Source organism: Setaria italica, chromosome II (assembly GCF_000263155.2).
Source record: "Setaria italica strain Yugu1 chromosome II, Setaria_italica_v2.0, whole genome shotgun sequence".
Classification (NCBI taxonomy): Eukaryota; Viridiplantae; Streptophyta; class Magnoliopsida; order Poales; family Poaceae; genus Setaria; species Setaria italica.
This window is the reverse complement of record NC_028451.1, coordinates 32107890-32132221: the sequence shown is the minus strand read 5'-3', so window position 1 is coordinate 32132221 and position 24332 is coordinate 32107890. Positions and strand designations below refer to the sequence as shown.

Genomic DNA, 24332 nt, shown 5'->3' with positions numbered 1-24332 from the left:
GCTGCGTGTAAGCTTGTCCCGTGGAAATGGATTAAGCTATCTTAGTAGTATCCCTGCCTTCCTTTAAGCTCGTTCGTATGGGGCGATATCTCTACGCTAGGGACCCTAGAGGAGAAACCTCTATGTGTGTCGTTCTCGTGTTAGCCCTGGTAGCGGTGTTTGAGGAGAACCCTGTGTGCGTAGAGAAGTGTTCCCTTCGGGTGGAACTGCCTGGGGAGACGGTAGAGCCTGAGTCCTGTGTGAGCGTGGCTGGGGACGGTGAGGGTGAAGATCGGGCTGGCCTGGTTCTGAAGCGAGCCAGCGACGCATGCGGTGAGTATCGAGTAGGACTAGCACAAGCATAGCAGCACGTCCGGCTGAAATTTTCGGTCTCGCCAACCCGCAAAAGATCCTGAGAACTGCACGCATACATATAATCCGCATACTACTAATTAATCAAGCGCATACCGCATCCACCATCCACCCACCATAATTCCAAAGTGCCCAGAATAGTGCGCGCATAGTGCCGCCATATTTTTCACCCATCCTGAGGTGCTCCACCCACTCCCTGGTGAGTGCTCGGGCACTATTCATATCCCCATTTTGAATAGTGAGCTGAATTTCAATAGCGCCGTAAATTTGAATAGTGTTCGACAAAAGAGGAGGAGACTCCTGAAGCCTCTGCTGCGGCTATAAAAGGAGCTGCCAGGTGAAGCATTCAGCATCACTGAAACAGACACCGAACCACCACCGAAGAAGCAAGATCACCGAAGACCTCCACCCACACGCCCGAATATATATATACCCAAATAAAAAACCTAGCTCGTGGAACTACGTGGATGCAGACTTGACTGCGACTACTTAGTTGATGCTAAGCTAGTGGAGTACGCATATCGTAATCAGGGTTGAATCAGACGAAGGAACAACCCACGGATCCACGCATATGGCGTGAAAGGACAGCGGATGTGTGTTACATTATTTAGGATTTCCACAGCTCAAGTAATTGACTCAAGGAGAGGTTTACTTTACACTCGAAGCCAAGATCAAAACCATAGTTTCCCGCAGGCGCCGCGCCTACAACCTCCCACCGGGCCCCAAGCCAATGGCCGATCATTGGCAACCTCAACCTCATAGGTGAGCTACCGCACCGCTCCATCCACGAGCTCTCCAAGCAGTACGGCCCCCTCATGCAGCTCCGGTTCGGGTCGATGCCCGTCGTCGTCGGCTCGTCCGCCGAGATGGCCAGGTTCTTCCTCAAGACCAACGACGCGGCGTTCTCCGACCGCCCGACGCTCTCGATCGGCAAGTACACCGCGTACGACTCCTCGGACATCATGTGGTCCCAGTACGGCGCGTACCTGCGCCAGGCGCGCAGGATCTTCGCCATGGAGCTCTTCAGCGCCAGGCGGCTCGAGTCGTTCGAGTACATCCGCGACGAGGAGGTGCGCGGGATGCTGCGCGACCTGCGCGCGGCGTCCGGAGCCGGGCGCGTCGTGCGGCTCAGGGGCTACCTGCAGATGATGACGCTCGGCGTGATATCCCGCATGGTTCTCGGCATGAAGTACATCCAAGAGGAGGCGGCCGCCGAGGATGGTTCGCCGCCGAGGATGACGCCGGCAGAATTCAGGGAGATGGTGGATGAGTTGTTCGCGCTGAATGGTGTTTTTAACATTGGTGATTTTGTACCGTGGCTGGACCTGCAGGGGTACGTCGGGAGGATGAAGAGGGCGAGCAGTATGTTTGACCAGTTTCTGAACCATATCCTGGACGAGCACAACCAGCGGCGACGGCTCGAGGGAGAGGGGTTCGTGGTAAGAGACATGGTGGACGTGCTGCTGCAGCTGGCCGATGACCCTAACCTTGAGGTCCAGCTCAGCAGGGACAATGTTAAGGCCCTCACACAGGTGATTCGTACTAGGATTTTTTTTTAATTTCTAATGATCAGTTGACCATGTTGTTTAGCTCTCATGCACGACGTGTCAATTGAAAAAGATATACTATGATGCAACATATAGATTTTACCAAAGATGTCCATTTAATTTTTCCCAGTGTGCAACTCTGTTATGGTGCAGGACATGATCCTTGGAGGCTCAGATACTACCACTATGACCATCTAGTGGGCCATCTCAGAGCTCCTCAAGAACCCTAAGTCGTTAGCCAAGGCCACGGAGGCGCTAGACCGCGTCGTTGGCCGCGAATGCCTAGTCACGGAGAGAGACTTCTCCCACCTCCCCTACATGGAGGCTGTCCTCAAAGAGACCTTGCGTTTGCACCCGGTTGCGCCGGTGCTGGCGCCCCACCTTGCCCGCGAGGACACCTCCGTGGACGGCTACGACATCCCCGCCGGCACCAACGTGTTCGTCAATGTGTGGTCTATTGGCCGTGATCCTGCGCTGTGGGACGCGCCCGAGGAGTTCTGCCCGGCACAGTTCATCGGGAGCGAGGTCGACGTGAAGGGGCAAGACTTTGAGTTGCTGCCGTTCGGGTCCGGCCGGCCAGCGGATGTGCCCTGGGCTCAGCCTGGGACCGAAGGTGACCCTTCTGAGCATCGCCAACCTTCTGCGCTGCTTTACATGGAGGCTCCCGGATGGCATGACAGTGGAGCAGCTGAGCATGGAGGAGACCTTCCTACTCGCGATGCCGCGTAAGATCCCTCTGGAGGCTGTCATGAATCCCATATAGCCGTACATAGATCATAGATAACAGATGATTAATATCTGTAAGTATATGCATGCTTTGGCATGCGGTGAATGTTGTGGTGAGTTCTTATAACTTATAAGGGCGTCTCCTATGGGGTAGCGTGGAGATAGCTCATCGAGTTTTTTAATCGATGAACAGTGAAAAACAAAGCGGCTAGCACTTCCTTCCGTGCTTAGCTCGTACGTTTCCCAAGCTTACCTCTCTCACAGCACGCCAGTTGGCTCAATCGAAGCTGCCCTGTTTCTTATCTCTCTCTTCTAGCTCAAAGTCAGCAGCTGTTGGTGATGGCCTTTTCTCTCTCTTCAAAGTCAGCAGTTGTTGGTGATGGCCTAAGAATAATAGCACTGGAGGTATTGGAAGGAAATTAAACAGGTACGATGACTGTTGTCACCACAATGTCACCACAATGACCGAGTCTGTAATTTAGAAGCAAAATAAATTCAATGTGTTTCCTTTGAGAATTTATAACTTATCCTTTTTATCGTATCTCATGAGAATTAAAGGCACCAATAGTAAGATCAGTGAAAACTTCTATGGCTTATCTTTTTTCTAGTGCTTCTCATGATAATTAATTAACATAGAGGTAGTAATAGCATGATGTTACACTGAACATTCATTTGGTAAACTAACATGATTGAATGTTATTTAATGAACGTTCATAGCACTCCCATCCAGTAGTATTACAGTGCCATATCAAAGAGCGACACATCCAACCCACAAGTTACTATGCATGTAGGAATAAATAGGCATTATTTATTCCTACGTGCATAGTAACTCGTGGGATTTTTTTTTCCTCGGTCTTTCTTCCTTAGGATTGGGAGCGTGAGGGGGTGGGGGTGGGCAATTTGGCTCCAGATAGAGACGGTATCGGACACGCGAAAAAGTTGGGAATAAGATTGAAATATTGTTTTTTCACTTTTGTTCCCAAAATTAGTTATCAGAAATACGTGTTGGACATCATTGGAGGTGCTTTTTTTAGATAATGGAAGATACATCCCGGCTTTAGACATCTTTTGTCGAAGATGCATAAGACCAAAGTTATTACAGAAGTAGCTACCGCGCTATCACATTAGGCACATGTTCCAAGCACATATAGCTAAGACATCAGAAACTCTAATGCAAAAGAAAATAACTAGGATAAAAGAAAGAAATTCAAAATCTTCCGTACGCATACACCCCGCTAAAGTTTAGCACCTGTCACATCGGATGTTTGGATGCTAATTATGAGTATTAAACATAGGCTAATTACAACTAATTGCACAGATGGAGTCTAATTCGCGAGACGAATCTATTAAGCCTAATTAGTCCATGATTTGATAATATGGTGCTACAGTAACCATTTGCTAATGATGGATTAATTAGGCTTAATAGATTCGTCTCGCGAATTAGCACAGGGTTCCGTAATTAGTTTTATAATTAGCTCATGTTTAGTCCTCCTAATTAGTATCCGAACATTCAATTGGACACTGCGACAGTTTAGCACCTAGTATCCAAACTCCTCCTGAGTAATCTCCACTGGAGTCTTAGGGGTGAGGTTGCCTAAGCCGCTGCTCACTAATACCGAGTACCATACCACCGTACTGAAGCTGCAGGAAAGAAAGAGATATGATGTACTGTAGTTTCGCAAACCTGATCACACCAAGCACACTGACAGTGATCCAGCAGGCTGTAGCCCGTGTTTGAACGACCTGTCAGCTGTTGAGGAGAAAGATAATTTGACATGTGAACGAGTTATGGGTGGTTGCCCTCCTTTCCTTTCTGTTTGATCAATGGCAGTCACTAAGCAACACGGTGCTAAACAACAATCTAACCGCAGACCAAGATGAAAATCGGTGGAAATGGGGGAAGCATATGAAAATCAGAGTCGTCAGAACGGCTTATGATCACCTGACCATTAGCGATTCTGGGGAACCTCGAGAATATGGAAAGCTAAGGTCCCATATAAATTTAAGATCTTCCTATGGCTGATGGAAAATGGTGCCATACTCAACAAAGACAATATGATGCGAAGGAAATGGCAGGGTGACCCTTTCTGTCAATTCTGTGGTGAGCCTTAAAATTTAAATCATCTGTTCCCGGCCGGTAGCGAGAGTGGTGTGGGGAATAGTGGCCCAATGCATTGGGGCCAATGACATTCCATCCAATCTGAATCGGTATTGGAGCTGGGTTGCTAAATACCAAATGGGCAGGAAACCTTCCCGTTTGGACTAGCGGCTATTTGCTGGGCAATGTGGAAAACAAGAAATAAGGCATGCTTTTAAAACAAACGAATAAACCATCCAGCTGAAATAATATGTTATGCCTGCTCGTTAATGACTTCTGGACAGTGCTGTACAAGTCGGATTTCCAGGACAAGCTGAAGGAAAGCATCGGGGTGCTGCTGTCGGTAGCATGTCAAGTGATGGCCAATCAGAGGAGTGAACTGCCAAGACGGATGCCATCTAATGACGAGACCCCTACCGAAGACGAAGAACCGGAAGAGGAGGTCTGATGATCCAGCAAGATGTGCTTTTGCCATGAATACCTTTAACGAAGATTTGATCTGTAATAGCCACTGAACGTGGAAAACTTGTACTTATCAAACTCCCAATCCTTGGGCGCTTGCCTGAATCAGGATAGGTAGCCTAGGTGTACTCTCTTCTGCACTTCTACCTCTCTCTATCTGTACCCGATAATCTGATATTTCCGTTATCAGTAATGGAAATGGGGGAGAGCCCTCGATTAAAATAAAATGTAAACGAGTAATGGGCCTGCAAATTTCAGAAAAGATCTTTTTTCTCTCTCTTCAAACAGGCAGAAAAACATATCCTGTCATTATCTTCGAGTCCGATCAAAATCACTTTCCAGTTTCCACCATATACAACTTGGAAGATAAGACAGATAGCTAGCATAAAGAGCCATTGCTATTCTTATTCTTATTCTACAAACAGGGATCAGTTTAGCAGATTGTGAAGATGGCGATCTCTCGCTACAGCATCCCTGTAGAAGAACGGGCGAGTCAAGATCGTAACCTCCCGCTACTGCGTGCCTGTAGAACCAAACCAAATTGCAGTCACGCTCACACATGACGGTAAGTGTTCATCCGATCCGTTGCCAAATTTATCTGAGAGTGAGGATTCCAATTTCCAAGTGACTAAGTGAGCCGAACCTTTCGGTTGCCCAGCCCGCGGCGGTGAGCCTACCCTGGGCTAAGCTCGGGGGAGGGCGTCTTAGCCTCCGGTGACCGCCACCGTGGGGAGTTCGCCGTGGATCCGCTCGAACGCGGCTCGTGGCGACTACAAGCGAGCGTGGCGGCAAACGGAGGGTGGCAGATGGAGGGTGGCGATGGCGGGCGGCCGGCTTTGGCAGCAGCCATCAAAGTTTGGTGGTTGTCAGGGTGTTGAGGTTCTCAGGACAAAGCTATGACCGGTGCCAGTGACGACGGTGCCATGATGTATCGTGCCCCTTGTTGAAGGCGTTGCGGTGAGGACCTTGACCCAAGGGACTTTTTCTAGGTAAAAACCGAAGAACCGAAGCAGGTTCGGGCGGCGGCAGCGTCTTGGTATCGCTTTCCTCTTGAGTGCCGTTTTAGAGTCCTTGGGATGGCGGTACCTGTTCAGCTTGGTGGGATGGCGGTTTCGATATACTGCTAGTGTGCATGGTAGAGATTGACTAAGTACAGTTTCTATACGACAAGAAATCAACAAGAAACAGTTGGTCATCGAGCAGGATCATCCTAACTTCTAAAGTTTCTAAGAAAATGATAGATGGAAATGATTAGTTGCTGCACAAGGCCCATTACTAGATGAAAGTAAGAGCATAGAAGAAGTTTGAAACTTAATCTTTTTAGCTTTCTTTCTTAGTAGCTTGCTTTCTTATTTTTCTTTGATCATCGTGTTGAGGTATGGAGTCTAAGTACTCATGTACCTAGTCCTGATTTGTTCTTTGTGAACGTAGACATTCAATTGTGAATGTTAAAACCGGATAATTTTACATTCAATTGTGAATGTTAAAACCGGATAATTTCCTTAATTAAAACAAACCGCTATCGCATGCCCAGCAGCCTTCATCCTTCAACAGAGTCGACCCACAGGTTATACGATCGCACTGACCTCTATTCTGTCGTTCCGCTGTTTTCTTTCCAGAAGCAGAAGTGTGTAGCTAATACCTCGTAGATCCACGCCGTAAGCAAGCGTACACATCTTCAATGGAGTTATCGCCATGGGCTGCGTTCGTCGCCGCCGTGCTTGTCGTCATCACCGCGCTCTTCCTCAAAACCATCATCCAATCCCGCGGCCGCCGCACCTACAACCTCCCACCGCGCCCCAGGCCATGGCCGGTCATCGGCAACCTCAACCTGGTGGGCGAGCTGCCGCACCACCCGCGAGCTCTCCAGGCGCTATGGGCCGCTCGTGCAGCTCTGGTTCGGCTCCATGCCCGTCGTCATCGGCTCGTCCGCGGAGATGGCCAAGTTCTTCCTCAAGACCCACGACGCGGCATTCGCTGACCGCCCGAGGTTCGCCGTCGGCAAGCACACCACGTACGACTATTCTGACATCCTGTGGGCCCCCTACGGCGCGTACTGGCGCCAGGCCCGCAGGATCTGCACCGCCGAGCTCTTCAGCGCCAAGTGGGTCGAGTCGCTCGAGTACATCCGCGACGAGGAGGTCCGTGCGCTGCTGCGAGACCTGCGCGGGGCGTCAGGGAGCGTGGTGCGGCTCAAGGGACACCTGCAGATGGCGGCGCTCGGCGTGATCTCGCGCATGGTTCTGGGCAAGAAGTACGTGGAGGCGGAGGACGCCGCCGCGGAGGGGGGCGGCATGCCGCCGGCGGCGACGCCTGCCGAGTTCAGGGAGCTCATCGACGAGTTCTTCGCGCTTAACAGCGCGTTTAATATTGGCGATTATGGCACAACTCTTATGCAAACGCTCTGCGAGAAACCATCCGCCTCTCGACCGCGCCACCCCCCCCCCCCCACCAACCCCACCCCCCTGAATCCGGGGGGGGGAGCCAACAGTGGTGCCGAAGCCAACCCTCACGTCACGCTCTCTCCCTCCCTTTCCCTCCTCCTCTCTCCCTCTCCACTCTCGCTCTGCAAACCCTAGGCACCGCCGGTTGCCTGGGTCCACCACCGGCCGCCGGCCGCCAGTGGTAGATCCACCTCCCCTAAGCTCGGATCTACACATCCTTGGCGTGAGGGTCCCTTTCCTGACGATGACTGCCGCGTACTGCCCCTTCCGCCGATCGGAGGATAGGGGACCACGGCCGGGAGGTTGCTGCCTCCCCGGCAGCCGGATTTGTGTCCCTCCCCTTGCCACCCCTTCCGCTATCGGTGGGCAGGCGGCAAGGGTGGTCGCTGTCTCCCTAGCTGTCGGGTACGTCGGGGGCAGGGCTCCGTGCGCCGCTGCCGCATGATCGGCCGGGTGGCCGCCCCTCCCCCCAACCCTTCTCTGGTGGCTGCGCCATCTTCCGCCGGCGGGGGACCAGCCAACTGGCTATCCCAGGTCATGTTTGTAGCGGCATTCTTCAGCTCCTTAGAGCCCGGTGGTCCCTGCGCTCCTGGTGGCGGTGGTCTGGGGAGGGAACAGGGTGTAGGCGAAAGCCTTGTGCCTGCTTGCGGATCAATGACGGCGACGCCCCCGAGCGCCGCTTCCCTTCTTGAAGGCACCATTCATTCCCCTTTTCCCTCCCCTCCGGTGAGGTTCCAGTGAAAGCTTTGACTGTGTTGGTCGGACGATGACGGCGCCAGTGGCATCGCCTCCTCCCTTGAGGCATTGTCTTGGAAGCTCTGCGGGTTCTTGCTGCCGTCACTTCAGGGATCATTGCTGAACGCCGCCCCCAGTCGTCTCCAACTGGTTAGGGTCCTCGTGGTGGTCGTCTGCTCTCCTTAGGAAGTGTCTTCTTCTGCGCCTGCCTTCGCTTCCATTCGTCCACCTCGCCCGGGTTGCTTAGGTTGTCGTTGCCTAGCGGATGCTTTGCCGCCCCCTCTTCTCTGGCGGATGCTTTGCCACCGTCGTTGGTTGCTTCGAGCGGATGCTTTGCCGTTATGGTCGTGCTGGTTGGGTGGATGCTTTGCCACCGCTGTTATGTTTGGGCGGATGCTTTATCGCCGTGATCCTAATGTCTGGGTGTATGTTTTGCCACCATTGCGGTTCTGAGACCTTTAGTGTCCTTGACGAGGTTGTATCTTTTGGCAGATTCAGGAGAGTGGTTGTGTCTAGGTTTGTGGGTTCGATTATGCTTCCTCTTTGTTGCTTTGAGTCGTGTGGTGGTTGTTTGTGTGTTTTTCCAGTGTTTCTCTTTCTTTAATCCTTTGTGCTCTCATGCTAGTCAAGCTCTGTTTGGATTCGTTGAGATTGTGTCTGTAAGCTATTTTCTTCTTGATGAAAATCGGGCTAAGTCACGGTCACTAAAAATATTGGCAATTATGTGTCGTGGCTGGATTGGCTGGACCTGAGGAGTATCGTTCGGAGGACGAAGAAGATGAGCAGACAGTTTGGTCGGTTTCTCGAGCGCGTCCTCGACGAGCACAACGAGCGGCGGCGGCTCAGCAGGGACAATGTTAAGGCTCTCACACAGGTGATCCCATAATTCCCTTCCCATTTTAACTAGTTCGAGACATGCATGGTTGTTTAATTGTGAGAACTGAGAAATGCATCTCTGTTTTGGGGCTCAGGACCTGATCATCGGAGGCACGGATACGTCCTGGATGACCATCGAGTGGGCTGTCTCGGAGCTCCTCAAGAACCCCGAGCTCCTAACCAAGGCAACCACGGAGCTGGACCGTGTCGTCGGCCGCGACCGCCTGGTCAGGGAGAGCGACCTCCCGCACCTCCCCTACATCGACTGCATCATCAAGGAGACCCTGCGCGCGCACCCGGCCGCGCCGATGCTGGTGCCGCGCCTGGCCCGCGAGGACGTGTCGGTGGGCGGCTACGACATCCCCGCCGGCACGACGGCGCTCGTGAACGCCTGGGCCATCGGCCGAGACCCTGCCCTGTGGGACGCGGCCGAGGAGTTCAGGCCGGAGCGGTTCGCCGGGAGCAAGGCCGCTGCAGCGGCGGAGGAGCCGGACTTCAAGTTCAAGATGCTGCCGTTCGGGTTAGACCGGCGGATGTGCCCGGCGTACACCCTCGGGCTGAGGGAGGTCACGCTGAGTCTCGCCAACCTGCTGCACGGCTTCGCGTGTAGGCTCTCGGATGGGATGACTGAGGAGAATCTGTGCATGGAGGAGACCTACCAGCTTACGCTTCCACGCAAGGTCCTGCTCGAGGCCATTGTCGAGCCCAAGCTGCCCGCAATGCTGTATGCGGGGGCTTGAAATCCCTGTACTACGTGCATTTGTTGGCATGTGTCTGAAATGGGGTGAGTAAGTGAGCTACGGTGTGTGTGCAGGATTTTACAAGATATTAATTAGACTTGAGTGTTCCCTTATTGCCTCATCTCATGGCCTGAGCATTGGATGCACGCGCTGACTTGAGTGTTCCCTCGCCATGCCTCCGCGCCAAACCTTCACACCTGTCGCCGGCCAAGGTCAGAGCCACCGCGTTTAGTAGTCTAGTTGGAGCCTTGGAGGCGGACGCCAATGGTGACCGCGTCCGTTGCCTCTTGCACTGCCATCCTGAAGCGGAGGTGAGGTGCCCTCCAGTACAGAGTTCGAACTGCAGAGGATCTGTCTCTGCATGTTCTCGATCGATCACGGTATCAGCAATTCGGCAGCAGCGTGTGCGACAGTAAGAACTTACTGCTGTGAGGCATCTAAACAGAATTGGGCTACTTCTTCCTGCTTGAGATGGGTTCCCAGTCCCATGCTTGAAAACGTAACTGTGTCTGCAAACTGGTGCAGCCTGAAAAACAGTTACACTGATCGGCAGCCATCCAGATCGCAGGCAGCCACAACTATGAATCTTACACAATTGCACAATGCGTAAAGAAGTCATACGACTACAATTCAGATATAACAAAACAAGTTCTTCCCTGTGGCGAGACACCAAACAAGAGAAAGTTGTCAAGAAATTCAATACGAATTGATTCCACAAATATGGACAGCACCACCATATGCCATATCAACCATCCAACCTCTCTTCGTTCAGCCTTTCATTTCTAGGGCTCCTTTGGGAACTCAGAACCCCGAGGGGATCCCGCTATTTTCCCTGGGTCAGAGGCCCACGCGGGCATTTCACCACGGGCCGAATCGCCTCCTCATTTGGGAGTCCATCGGACGGGGAGGCCAGACCACATCCGCGAGTTTTCCCCGGGGCGAGCCGTCCTCACCTCGAGGCTCCTGGCGGCGCAACCCCCTCCGCGTCGCGCATCCAGGCGCCCCCCCTCCGCGTCCGCATCCCCATCCCTGCCTGTGCTCGCCCGTGCTCCCCCGTGCCGCTGACGACCGCATCGCGCCGCCGCCCCCCGTGCCGCTGGCGACCTGCGAGCGGCGTCCGTGCGGCTCCCCTGTTCCTGCACCTCCCCGTCGTGGCGTCGCCCGTGCGGCTCGTCGTCGCCTCCCCGTCGTCTCCCCATCCCCACGCCGGCTCGATCTTCGCTGGAGATCTGCTCACTGCCCCCACCTCCAGTGATTGCTTCGTGGCTCCGTGACTGCTCCGTGGCTTCGTGACTGCTCCGTGACTCCGTGCTACCTTGCCTCATCCTCCGGTGAGTCTTCCTGTTCTAATTCCAAGATTTGTACATAGATTGCTTTGACTTCATATTGCAAGAACAAGTAGGACTGAAGATCTGGTTCCAGCTCGGCACCAGATCAATCGCTTTGATGCGGATAATAAGATCTGGGTGCCAGCTCGGCACCAGATCAATCGCTTCCTGGTCGACTAGTTCCATTTGTGTTCTGATTGGTCCTTAAGGGGGTGTGTATGTTAATTCAATTGCTGTGCGCAAATTTTGGAGCTGAACTATTAATGTTTGGCTGCCATTTTCTGTATTAATCTTTGGAAGCGCGAGCTAGCAATTCCATCAGTGACTTCGATCGTGGTATGTAGCTTTCAGGTTCTGCTTTCTCATCAGCATGTTGTTTTGTAGTTCTTGGTTTATTGCCGTTCGAACATTTTGGGAGAAAGCTCAGAGACCTCGGGGCTTGGATACTGTTGTCATTTGTAACATTACCGAGAAGTCGTGGATTTGGGTGCATAGTATTTTTTTAACGAAAAGGTAGATAACATTGGCAATCCAATTTTTTAAGGTGTAAATTTGGAGAATGTTCGAGATTGCAGTACTGTCTGTCAGGTTGGTTCGTTTTCTTGGCAATTATTTGCCGTTTGCATTTCGAGCTACCTTGCTGTGTTGGAACTTAATACCAATGTGCATGTGTACTATTTGCTGTCACTTTCTTTTATAGAGAAGATGTTTTCTTGCAATATTTCCTTATCTTTTTGTCGGCCATTTTTTGTCATTGTCATGATTAAGAGCATATCCAGCAGCTTGTCTGTCTATACCCTATTACAGTACTACAGACTTATAGCATGTACGGTGCTTCAACCCTCCATTGCCTTGCTGCCCCTAGATTGGAGCACTGAGCACTGATTGCAATATTCATCTGTAGTTTTGCCACCATTGTCGCCAACCCCCAATGGGATTTCCCTTTTACATTCAGAAGGCAATGCCGATACAAAATCTGTAATTTTGGTCAGTAGAAAGAGTACATGTTGCCAGGTTGCTTTTATAAGGTTAGACCGTTAGAGTAAAAGTGTTACAGGGTCATGGGCATTGCTTCTGAATGTAACCAAACTGTCAGCTCTTATTATCCTTTTGATGCGGCCCTTTTCTAGGTACAAGGTCAAAAGTTAACTAGCTTTAAGCTTTGTGCATGCCTGGAGTGAAGAAGCTCTCGCACGCAACTCATAATAATCTAATAATCACAAAATGCATAAAGTTGTTTCAGCTATTATTTCACTCGACCAAAAGCTACAGAATGTCTAGTATAAGCTTTATGGAGTTTAATGATGTAATGCCCTTGAAATTTAATAAAAACTTCCTTTATCGAAAAAAAATGATTTATGGAGTTTAATGGAAGGAAACAATCAATGTCTAAACTGAAAGCTTCTATTGATATCATCCACATTGCATTTGAGTATAATTTGTATATCATCAGTATAGATACTGCTTCTCCAAATGATGTTGTGGCAGCAGTATAATTTAGTATTTATCTTTTTATGGATCTCACTGTTGGTGCATTGTACATGTATTTATTCCATCATCTAGAATTTTCCTCCATCATCTTGTTCATTGTGATCGTTTGTTCTTCCTTGTGAGAAGGGACCCGTATTTCTTGCAGCCATGTCAACGGAAAGAGCTACGTGGAGCTACACGTATGAGAAGGGACTTGTGGATATTCTGAAAGAGCTTGCCAACGTCCCAATGTTTAAGGGACAAAATGGGTGGACTGCTGAAGGTTGGAGGAATATCACAAACAAATTCAATGATATGTTTCCAACGACACATTTCACGAAGCAACAAGTGCAAGAAAAGGAGAAAGAGCTAAAAGGAAACTATAAGATAATAAAAGAAGCGAGGAAAAGTGGTGTTGGCTGGAATGACACTTTGGGTATGATCATTGCAGAACCAAAAGGATGGGAAAAGTTGATTAAGGTTAGGTCTCTTAAATGAAGAATCAACTTTATATAACAACCCTTTATATAACAGCTAACCTTTATACAAACCATCTAATCATATTTTTTTTGTTGTACTTCAATAGGATAACCACAAAGTTGCCAAGTTCCGTAAGAAGCCATTTCCTTTATTTAACAGCTTGGAATTATTGTATGAAGGTAATGCTTTCATCTTGTTGTTCATTGCCTCTGTTCTTGTTTTAGTGCTATGGTGTGGATGGTGCTTTAGAGAGTCACTTCATTGTAGATTATGTTCCTAGTTTGAACTCTCGCTATTGTAGATGCTAAGATGTTGATATTGTTACCTTGATTATTTGTTTAATAGGAAGTGTGGCCACAGGGGATTTAAATTTTACATCAATTCAGCCACCACCACAAAGAACTGAACCCACTCCCCATAACAGTGAGCTGCCAACTGAACCCACTCCCCAAACAAGTATCTCAGAGCAAAGCAATCATAGCATGGCATCTATTGATAGAAATCTACTCAGTTTTGGACTTGGTGGTGTAGAAAGCATAGAAGTTCAATCTGCTCCAGCTAGTCGTAATTCAGAGGACCAAGATGTTACCGGTGGAAAGAAACGCAAACAAAGTCAGATGGCTGCAAAACTTGGGGATTACATTGACTTTAGAAAGGATCAAATTGGAAAAACTCTAGAAAAGTTAGAAGAGAAGAGAAAACGTGAAGAAGACTACTCAATTGAGAAATGTATTGACATTGTGGATGCCATGGAAGGGCTATCGGATGAACAAAAAGCTGATGCAAATGAAGTTTTCCAAAGTGAAACAAACAGAAAAATATTAGTGGGCACAAAAAACCCAAATGTCCGGCTGATTTGGTTGAAGAAAAAGATTGCTCAGGTATGCTCCCTTTCCCTTTGCTCAGGTGTGTTTGTTGGATTAGGCTATTTGAGTCTGATAAGTTAATCTGGTCTTTCATCAACAAATTTATAGGAGTGTGGCCATTATATATTACTGTAAGTTGCCACTTCTCCTATTGCCTAGTTGTGCCAGATCTTTGATTTGAGTTCTAGCATGGTTGTGTCTGCTACCTGCTTTCTGTAAACCAGTAGTATGCATGCATAGTAATTTTTAAGTTGTGTTACTTGGCTTACAAATAATACTATATTGGATCATTGCTTCCTGTTTTACGAGCATCAGTTCTTTCCATGTCCAGTCCTGCTAGTTTCACATTCCAACCGACTGGCCTTGCTAGTTTCTAGTCACAGTTTCACATTCCAGCCAGCCGACCTGCACGACGTAGCAGTTTTTCATGACAAGTTGGGGTTGGTACTTGAGTCCACGAAATCTAGGGGTGAAGTCAAGTGTCAACTTTGTTGCTGCACAAGTTTGTTGGCTTCATGCTAGTGCGTGGAGAAAATAGGTATGGTTAGTAGGATGTTGTCTAGTCCATTTACCATTTCTGTTACCGTCTTATGTGTGATTTGGGCACAAGCCAAACTAGATTAAGCAGACAACTTAGGAAGCTTGTGAAATATAAAATGCTTACCAAATCATGATAAATTCATACTGTACAATTTTAGGAGATCAGACTAAAATTGTTTATTGTTTACAACTTTTCAATGCTGACTGTTGTTTATTTTTTTTCAGAATCAGTGAACAGTGAATGGTGGAAGAATATGAATAGGAGAAAGCATGTTGGAGGGAAAGTCCTTGGCTTATTTTACTAGCTAAATCTCTTATACAATAATTAGATTATGTGGCCACAGTTGAGTTGAAAGCACTATAGTTAATTAAGTAGATGCTTAAAACATGCAAAGAGCATCTGTTCATTTAGTCCAGCTGGATGCGAATGTAATTTGGTGATTGATGTTGCTTGTTGACCTTGTAGGCATGTTACGGATTTTATTTATCAAGTTGCTATTTTTTATTTTCTGATTTCCCCTCTAATTTTTAGGTATTTTTGGAGGTATTTTTGGAGGTATTTTTTAGAAAAGAGATGCTGTTACCTTAGTACCTTAGGACTACTACTGCATGCCATGTATTACATGTACTGTTTGTATTTTGTATTTTTTTCATGAAATTATTCCCTCCCGCTGTGGTGTGGAAAGGGGAAGGGGCAGCTCTGCCATGCGTCAGGTTCTCCAAACAGCACTGCTAGGAAGGGGGCAGCACTGCCACTGGAGGAGGGGGATTTCAAAATCCAAAATAAATACCCCGTAGGGTCATTCTTCCCAGGGTTAATTAACCTGAGCTTCCAAAGTGACCCCTAGGGTTAATCCTGAACCCGCCTGTTTCGGCAGGGCTCGCTCAGTCAAGGAAGACCACTGTGAAAATTAGAGGGCCTTACAAGCAGCAGTATGCGGATCAAATTTACACATCAAAACGCTGGCCAAAACCCGAAAAACAAAAAGACCCCAAACGCACACAGCAGTGACAGCACCACAGAACAAGTGCACACATGCACCCACACCACCCGCGGTTTAGACCTCGCAATATACAACTGAACCTATTCCAGCAGAAATTCAAGCATCACCATTACCTCACTCTGCATGCTGGGACAACAGGGGAGCACTTGGGGTTTGGGATGGCCCTAAAGTGGACGCTGTTCCCGGTTAGCCTGCGACGAACTCTATAGTCAGGTAGGCCGGAAGATTGACCGGATCCATCGCTTCCACCGCTGCCCTGCAATGGCTCTAGGGTTTCGACGACATCACTCATAAGTGGCCTTGCCTTGGGGTTGTGGCTCAAGCAGTAGAATGCAAGGCTGCAGGCTTTGTGAGCAGCTCTGACCGAATACTGCCCCTCCAGTTTCGGGTCAATTATTTGGAGAAGCCTCCTCTTGTCATTGAGCTTGGGGAGGGCCCAGTCAACCAGACTCTGCTCCCTGCTGGGCCGTGACTTGTCAATTGACTTTCGCCCTGTCAAGAGCTCCAGGAGGACAACACCAAAGCTGTAGACATCACTTCTAGCAGTCAAGTGACCTGCCCATCAGGTATATACATGAGAAGGATACACAAAGACAGACGAATACTACATACATGTGTTGGGTTTGGTCATACTTTGCTCTACAAATGCAGAAACAAGCAGTAAACAATCTATATGATATCAGATCATGCATTATGAATAACGAGACTACATTTTTGCTGCAAAATAATATTCAGACACTGAAAGAAGCAGGAAATGGTAATAGATGTGATCTCAGATAATGGAGTAGGAACGGTAGTTTTGTGTCTGGAAATATGACATGGAGAAGTTCATATCCGAACAGTCACATTATATTTTCTAAAGAATGCAATTACGAAGCTTAGAGAAACAAGGAGGAAAGTACCAGTCATGACATATTCAGGGGCAGCATAACCATAGGTTCCCATCACCCGTGTTGATACATGAGTCTCATCACCTTCAGGGCCAGCTTTTGCCAGGCCAAAATCAGACAGTTTAGCTGTATAATCCTGTGGCAATGGAAACAAAAAAGATATGTCAACATATGTATTCCCAATGGATAATATGCATAGAACTGAAAATGAAGAAGAAAGAATGAGCTGATTTAACACTCAACAGAGTCCAGCAGAATATTTGAGGTCTTAAAATCTCTGTAGATGACAGGCCTTTGAGCGTTGTGGAGGCAGGCAAGCCCTTTAGCAGCTCCCAATGCGATTGACATCCTAGTACCCCAGGGTAATGGCATAGCTGTCTCTGAAAATATGAAAAACAGTATATTGTGATCAGTAAAAATTTCCTTCCTCCCAGATAAAAGTTCATTCATGCTAGCAGTGAAAGCATTCAGTGTACTGGCATTACATATCGTACATGCTAGCAGTGGAAAATAGTGTACTGGCATTACATATCATACATGCTAGCAGTACAAAGCATTCGGTAATTTCTCCTTTCGTTGGGGACAGTGCCAATTTGTATAAAGCATCAAGAAATGTAGCAAGTAACAACTATAGTCCATAATTAAAGGAGCATGGGAAAAATCAACATATGCAGAAGAACTTAACACGAAGGTGTGGTAGTGCGTCATGTGAAATGGATTATTGTTTTTATATCTTCCGGCAGATAATGTTTAAAATAATTGCATTTGCGCATCAAGAAATAAAAAGAAGTCATAAGGTCAAATCGGGAAGTTGCCTAAAAGGGTCTATACATGAGCCAGAAATAGATGGTAGCCAGCTAGGTACCACCTGTAATCAAGCAGAACAAACAGTTTACCGAGCAAGTAATCATCCAAGATGTTGAGTCATCACAAAGTTCAAGAGTTGGATGCTCAATAGTTATTTCGCAAAATTTTGAAATATCATGTAAAAAGGAATCTCCAAAGGTAAATGAATCAGTTGTTAATAGGTAAATAAAATATGCCAAACCATCTGCTGGGTAGAGAAGTTAGATCATACCAACAATAGTTATGAAAATGAGAAATGTATCTTATCATTTGTATCTTTTATCAGTTCAAGGTGTTGTGATCAGTGGATGGCATTCAAGAAAACAGAAAATAGTATGTAAAAAGTGGCATCACAGAAACTCAGTTATGATATCATTCACAATCTGACAAACATGAGTAGAAGGCTTACTTCGGAATAAGTGATTTTCTAGACTTCCTCGAAACATGAACTCGTAGACAAGAAGCCGGTGGTCATCTTCACAGCAATATCCAATCAACTTCACCAAATTTGGATGCCTTAATTGTCCCAGGAAGTTAACCTCAGTCTGACCAAAGAAAAACAAAGATGGATAAACCTTTTCAATATCCTTTTGAGCAAAATATAATACTTAAGTAATAATTTTCTAGGCATAAATAAGCATGATAGCTATCAAATCCCGTGTGCAAAAGCACGCCGATAGCATTTTACTAGCAGCCATTCACACTTGCTTAACCATTAAAAAAATCACAATTGCTTATGGATTTCCATCTTAATGCATCTGGTTTCTTTGCTCGATAATGTTGCTTATTCTGAGCATGCAAGTAACATATTATGTTTCTAAATTTTCAAGCATGAAAAGTATTGAACTTGGCTACTCACAAGCCATTCTCTGTGCCCTTGATGCCCATCTTTGTTGAGCACCTTGACTGCAACAGGCAGTGACTTCAGCCCAACCCTGACATTCTCATCTATGTAACCCTTGTAAACAGTCCCAAATCCTCCTTCACCAAGAACATAATCAGCACGGAAGCTCTTTGTGATTGTCTCGAGCTCAAACAATGTAAAGGCAATCACATCATTGTATATGGAAATGTTCTTGGCATCTTCAATTTTCCTAGGTGTTGAAGGATCACTTAAATCTGATGAGGTGCGGGTGTGCTTCCTATCGGCAATGGCGTTCTTGGCAGGATGTTGTAACAAGTGGAGCTGCTGAACTGCAAACATGGTAATATTCAAGAAGTTAATTTAAGTCCTCGACGACCAAAAATGAAGGAAAATGAAGTACTATTGCCCACCACGTATCTACAGAACTGATTAATTGAAGTCACAAGGATTTCTCAGCGTATAAGATAAAAGTATCAAAAGCTATCCACTAGAGAAGATTCTCACACTCTGCTTTGTGTACAGGTCACGAATATATTAAGAAAAAAAATGATTCAAGGATTCAAGTAGAATCATCAGCATTAGCAAACATGATTGAATAAAAGCTAGCTACTCATGCTGAAATACCAATTTTCTACTTGGTGATTATTGATGTAATGTAAGAACAGGTGGAAATGAATGAGTTGCCAAATGCTACCATCCATTAAATGACTTTTTTCCTAAAATAATAGCTCATACTGTACTTGTAAGCAGGAAAAAATGATTAAGATATTTGCATGCGCAAATTGATTACAGCAAGGGTAAACAGGTCAGGGGACCAGATCTACTAAACAGTTGCATGTAAATTATAAAACCTCAAATTACTTTAGAAAATGCAAGTGGCAACTAGAGCAGATTATGTTTATTCAACTTAGAGGAAAGTAATTTTTGTATCCATGCGAAATTGAAAGTCAATAGTGGGGAGGAGGGCACAGAAATTGAAACATTCAGCTGGGGAAGTGGCCTTCAATTTTATACAAAATCAAGAAAACGAGGAAGAACAAGAGCATTCAGCTGGGCAACTAGAACAGAAGATGCAGCAGACAAGAGATCACAGATCAGCAACCTAGAACTGTGACGAGAAGAATCAAACAAGTCTTCAACCAAAGAAAATAAAAACCTGAGCAAAAGCAGTAAAACCAGAGTCCTAAGACTGGTTTCGTCTCCAAGGGGGAAAATCAACAGAAAAATTCATCAAAAGCTCCACTGAAGTATTATAAGGAAGCATTTGAGCAAAAACTGACCTGAGATTCTAACTAAAACCACATTTGCATGCTGCTGGAATGGACCCCAGAAAAATCGAATTTTGCAACAAAATCAGTCATTATGAGAATACTGATGAACCAAAAGCCATCACAACAAAAGAAAGAAGGAAGGAAGGAATGAAATTAATCATTTTTTGGCAATCTGCAGCGAGCCAACCAACCAAGAGAACCCAGAACCGAGAAATAATCCACCAACCAAATTTTGATGCAATCCGAAGTGCCACCTGAGATCCAAAGTACCACCGACAAGAGTCCCCAAGAAATCCGAGGCCAAGCATGAAAGTATACCTTGAGCATGCGCAGCGACGACGGCATTCTCCTCTCGCGTGCCGCAGTTGCCCATCTCCCCCTCTTCCTTCCCTTCCTCCCTGTGGCTCAGTTGCTGGTGTTCTTCTACTTGTGCCGGGGGTAACCCAGGCTTTCATTCTTGGCAGGTTGCTTCATGCCATCCGTCTCCTCCTCTGACTCGGAGATGACACCAGATAGACGACGGGTAGCGCTGCGGGTGGATGAGTTGTGAGGCGTGTGAGTGTGGCTTGTGGGAGAGAGTGTGCTCAACCTCGGTAGACAAAAGGCAAATGTGGGGAAGAGGGGTGGGTTTGCAAGAATTAACACAGTCCAATTTTTGCAACAATCACATGAGAGCTAGATCTGCAAGTTGTAATATCAGCTCACATACACGAAGAGGACTCTAGGATCCTTTGCTTGAGGAAGAGAACGAATCCAAGGCACAAACTGCAAGGAAAATCGAAACCCCCTTTCCTGCGCTAGACCAAAAAAAAAGACAAGCATTTCCATCAGGTCATGTGATGGCGTTGCAACCACAAGATGAAGGGAAGGGGCCCAGGCATACCTGGTGCCTGCTCTTCACCGGTGATGGCTCGAGGCAGATCCAGCGATGGAGGCGCGGGTCGAGCGGCGGGGCGAGGAGCGAAACAGGAGGAGGGGGTCGGGACTCGGGAGGTGAGCGAGCGAGACTGCGGGAGATGATGAAAGAAGAACAGAAACGGGAGGAGGGCGTCGGGCGGTGAAGAAATGCGTTCGACTCGTCCTGAACTCCTGACGGTGTCCGTTCGGTGATTTTTGCAGCACGGTGCGGTTCAGCCTGTGAAACGAATATTCCCCGGAATCTGTGTACGTGGCCATCCAGGACCGATTGGTTCTTCGATGCAAATATGCAATCGACCAAACACGGCGACTATGTCAGATTACATGGATGGATTCGTACAACCAACTAAAGTACTAAACACTATCTCGTATGACTCCATTGGATTTCAGATATAGATTTTCTATAATCATTCATCTATTTCTAGTTCACAAATACTATCTCGTTTTATTTGACTTTGGTTAGTTCAAAATATAAGTTGAAGAAATAGTTCTTTTAACCATGGATATTTAGAAGTTGGCTTCACTTTAGATTTTTTTTCCAATCTTGCCGAAGCTTATAGCTTAAAAGACGGAGTAGTTAGGAATCAGGAAGCTTGAAGCACGGTTAGTGGCGGATGCATGTTCTTCCCCCTCCATCTCTCATTGTTCTTCTTCATCTCCATTTTTTTCTCCCTTACTATCTCCTTAATCTCTATTGACACATTAGCTGTAGGGTGCTGGAGCCACCTGCATCCCCTAGATCCGCCCCTAAGCGCGGTGGTTAGAGATGGTGAGGCAAGAAGGCGGAATAAATGGTGGTGGACGATGAGGTTTAAAGTAAAGATGGTAGGAGGTTATGCAACCGGAGGAAGGAGAGTCACGCCGAGCACGTATTAAAATGGTCGAAACAAAAAGATTGGCAGCAATAATCTAAGTCATTTAATGTCCATCCAACGACTATGAACTCATATTTAAAGTTTAGAAAAATCTAAGTATGGCGCGAGCGCTTGACAAATCATTTTTCATATAGCACATGCAAATTCTTAGAAAAAGAATAATTCACCCCTTTTTCTAGTTCCTCTTCTACATCAAGATGCTTTACTCCTATTTTGGAATTTTTTTTTCAGGCCCCTCTTATGTTCTCCTCATATTTGTATGTTTGCTTCATCTGTTCGTGCTTACCTTTACTATGCAAGATATGGTTTGGTTATTGGGGTGTTTTTTTTGGAAAAGTTTCTCATTATTCTTACATCTTCCTTGTATGTAGCTCTCGTATATGTCATGTAGCAAAATACGAACACGAGATAAAGGGACAATAATGGTGAAGCAAAAGCCAAAAATGTTGGGACAAACTAGAGTTAGTAATTAGTCCATCCATGGTAAAGTTGGAATTGCGTGTGTACTGAATGAATAGATAAAGCTGGTGGTGGGGTAGCAACGAAATTGAAAAGGCAAAGAAAAAAATGTGAGTAAAAATTGACATATAAATATGTTAGAATATGTTACAGTGGTGTGCTTCGTGGTGGTCCATTAGTTTCCCGCTACTATAATATATTGATCATGGAATTTTTATAATATATTGATCAGTTTTATTACCATTTTAAAAAATTATTACCATTTTTGCTACAGATAAAGAGGCCAATGGATGATTTACTGCCGGTTAACAAAAAAAAACTCATGAGTCCTGTAATTCTCCTCTGTTATCAACGGCTCCATAGATTGTAGATACAGGGTCTGTAATAGTTGGCTTACTAGACATTTCGGAGATTTGTTTCAGCCCTACCAAGTAGTACAACAAGGTACTATGAACATGAGCAGAGGGATCCACCACTTCCCGTTGATTCCTCTTGTTGTATGATTTTTTCTTCGACATTTCCACGTGTTAACAGGGACCAAATCGAAGTTATCTTTTTCGGCCTGAGAGAGAAAGAGGGGAAAAAACTCAGGAGCGGAGTATTTTATAGATATGATGTTGTCCTGAAATGAATCATTATTGTTATTTTGAATAAAAAAGTTAGTTGCATTGTCTTTTCTGTCACATTTCTCCTTGGGATAAAAAGCTTTGCAGGGACGGACAAACACCACAGCTAGCTAGCTTCGATGCCATGGACAGCATGGAGAGACCTTTTGAAAAAAAAAAAAGGTACAATTCAAGCAAGAGAAAATTAAATAAAACCGAACAGTTTATTTGAGGATGCTCCGGAGGATATTTCATCTCCATGTCTCCCTTTTTGGTGATAGAAAGCTGCTGGGCCATCAGGCCATGATGTGAAGTTTCAACCAATTAATCACTTGTCTCCGACATAAATGGAATGGAAAAGGAGTAGAGGAAACCAACCATGAACCGCGAGGGCGATTGTCACTAGAGCCACAGTTCCATCACCAATTTGTTTTGTTTAGAATGAAATCAGAACATAATTATACTGTTCAGAAAGAAAGAATGAAGCAGAGGTGGTGCCTGCAGATATCTATGCATGGTATGGGAAATGAGATGGGCAAAAGCGCCGAGAAACACGCCCTCCATCCATCGAGAGAAATGAACTGCACAAGCGCAGGGGGGAAGGACCACGAGCGGGCAGAAAACGATGGATGGCGCTGGCGATCTGCCCATGCATGCATGTGCAATTGTGCACGGGTGGTTCCGGCCGGCGTAGCTGCATGTCCCAGCCTGATTGCCTGCCAGCAACAGCAGCAGCAGCTGCATCAACTGGAGCCAAAGCAGCAGCCAGCCGCCAGCACACAGCAGGCCGAGTGCTACTTGAGAAAGAAAAGTAAGATCTGATTTGGTTACTCTTGCTTATTTTTAACACCCGTCACATCAAATGTTTAGATACTAATTAAGAGTATTAAAAGACTATTTACAAAGCCTATTACATAAGTGGAGACTAAACGATGAGACGAATCTATTAAGCCTAATTAGTCCGTGATTTGGTAATATATTGCTACAGTAAACATTTGCTAATGATGGATTAATTAGGCTTAATAGATTCGTCTCGCCGTTTAGCCTCCACTTATGTAATAGGTTTTGTAAATAATCTACGCTTAATACTTCTAATTAGTATCTAAATATTTGATGTGACATGTGTTAAAAATAAGGAAAGGAACCAAACGTTCCCTAAATTAGTCCTAAGAGGACACCTCGAAATTAGTCCTAAGAGGACACCTCGAAGCTCACGCAGTGAGAGAGAAGAGTATCAAGAGTTGTGCGAGTTTTGCTCTTCACCATTCAACGCTATCTTGGAGACGCCCGGAGGAGAGCCGGCCGGAGCCCCAAGCCAAGTGGCAAAGCGTGTGCGCTGCCTGTGAATCCGTGATGCTTTGGGGGGCACGACGGAGGTCCGTGGCCATGATGGAGGCAGAGCTGCATGTGGCGGGGCGTGGAGGAAAAGGAGCGGCGAGATACACTCGCAGCGGACGAAGATCTTGTACCTTGGAGTTAGCAAAAGCTAACGCACCATCACCACGAACAAAGCTGCTGCTGCTGCTGCATGCCTTGCAGTTGCAGCCTGCAGGCAGGCCCTGCAGAATACAGTTATTAGCATCTGTCAACCGCTTTGTTTTCTTTTCAAGCGATCAACTCTTTTTTTTAGCCAACCTGCAGCTACGGCACAATATCACCTTTATCACTCTAAGGAGGCGTTTTCTTCCACTGTCTTATTTTTAGCACGTGTCACATCGAATGTTTAGATACTAATTAGGAGTATTAAACGTAGACTATTTACAAAACCAATTACATAAGTGGAGGCTAAACGGCGAGACGAATCTATTAAGCCTAATTAATCCATCATTAGCAAATATTTACTGTTGAGTATTGATCGCAAGGTTACGACATAGGTACCGAGCATCGAAAGGCTCTGTTTTAGAGGCCAAGCCGACTCTACAAGTTCCCAAAGGGA

The 24332-nt window shown here is 46.6% G+C and overlaps 2 protein-coding genes and 2 pseudogenes across 3 annotated transcripts; 3 read left to right on the top strand and 1 right to left on the bottom strand.

Moving 5' to 3' along the window:
* Nucleotides 1–853: 853 nt before the first annotated feature.
* Nucleotides 854–2788, top strand: LOC106804103 (annotated as a pseudogene).
* A 4077-nt stretch (nt 2789–6865) lies between these two features.
* LOC101761682 lies at nt 6866–9979 on the top strand (annotated as a pseudogene).
* Nucleotides 9980–12945: 2966 nt separating this feature from the next.
* On the top strand, nt 12946–14897 carry LOC101756168. The gene is made up of 4 exons (XM_004959432.1): nt 12946–13257; nt 13364–13436; nt 13603–14138; nt 14889–14897. Exons 1-4 carry the CDS (start codon nt 12946–12948, stop codon nt 14895–14897), a joined length of 930 nt encoding a protein of 309 aa, XP_004959489.1.
* Nucleotides 14898–15552: 655 nt separating this feature from the next.
* Nucleotides 15553–20622, bottom strand: LOC101761289 (probable serine/threonine-protein kinase PBL8). Of its 2 annotated transcripts, none has more exons than XM_012844051.3 (8): nt 20423–20622; nt 20249–20336; nt 19858–20068; nt 18263–18597; nt 17813–17948; nt 16801–16937; nt 16570–16693; nt 15553–16222 (listed from the first exon to the last, which is right to left on the bottom strand). In XM_012844051.3, exons 3-8 carry the CDS (start codon nt 19910–19912, stop codon nt 15777–15779), a joined length of 1233 nt encoding a protein of 410 aa, XP_012699505.1. In that variant the 5' UTR covers nt 19913–20068; nt 20249–20336; nt 20423–20622; the 3' UTR covers nt 15553–15776. The 2 variants fall into 2 exon arrangements, with proteins under 2 accessions (XP_012699505.1, XP_012699504.1); XM_012844050.3 differs by having other exon boundaries at nt 20249–20331.
* Between the last annotated feature and the right edge of the window lie 3710 nt (nt 20623–24332).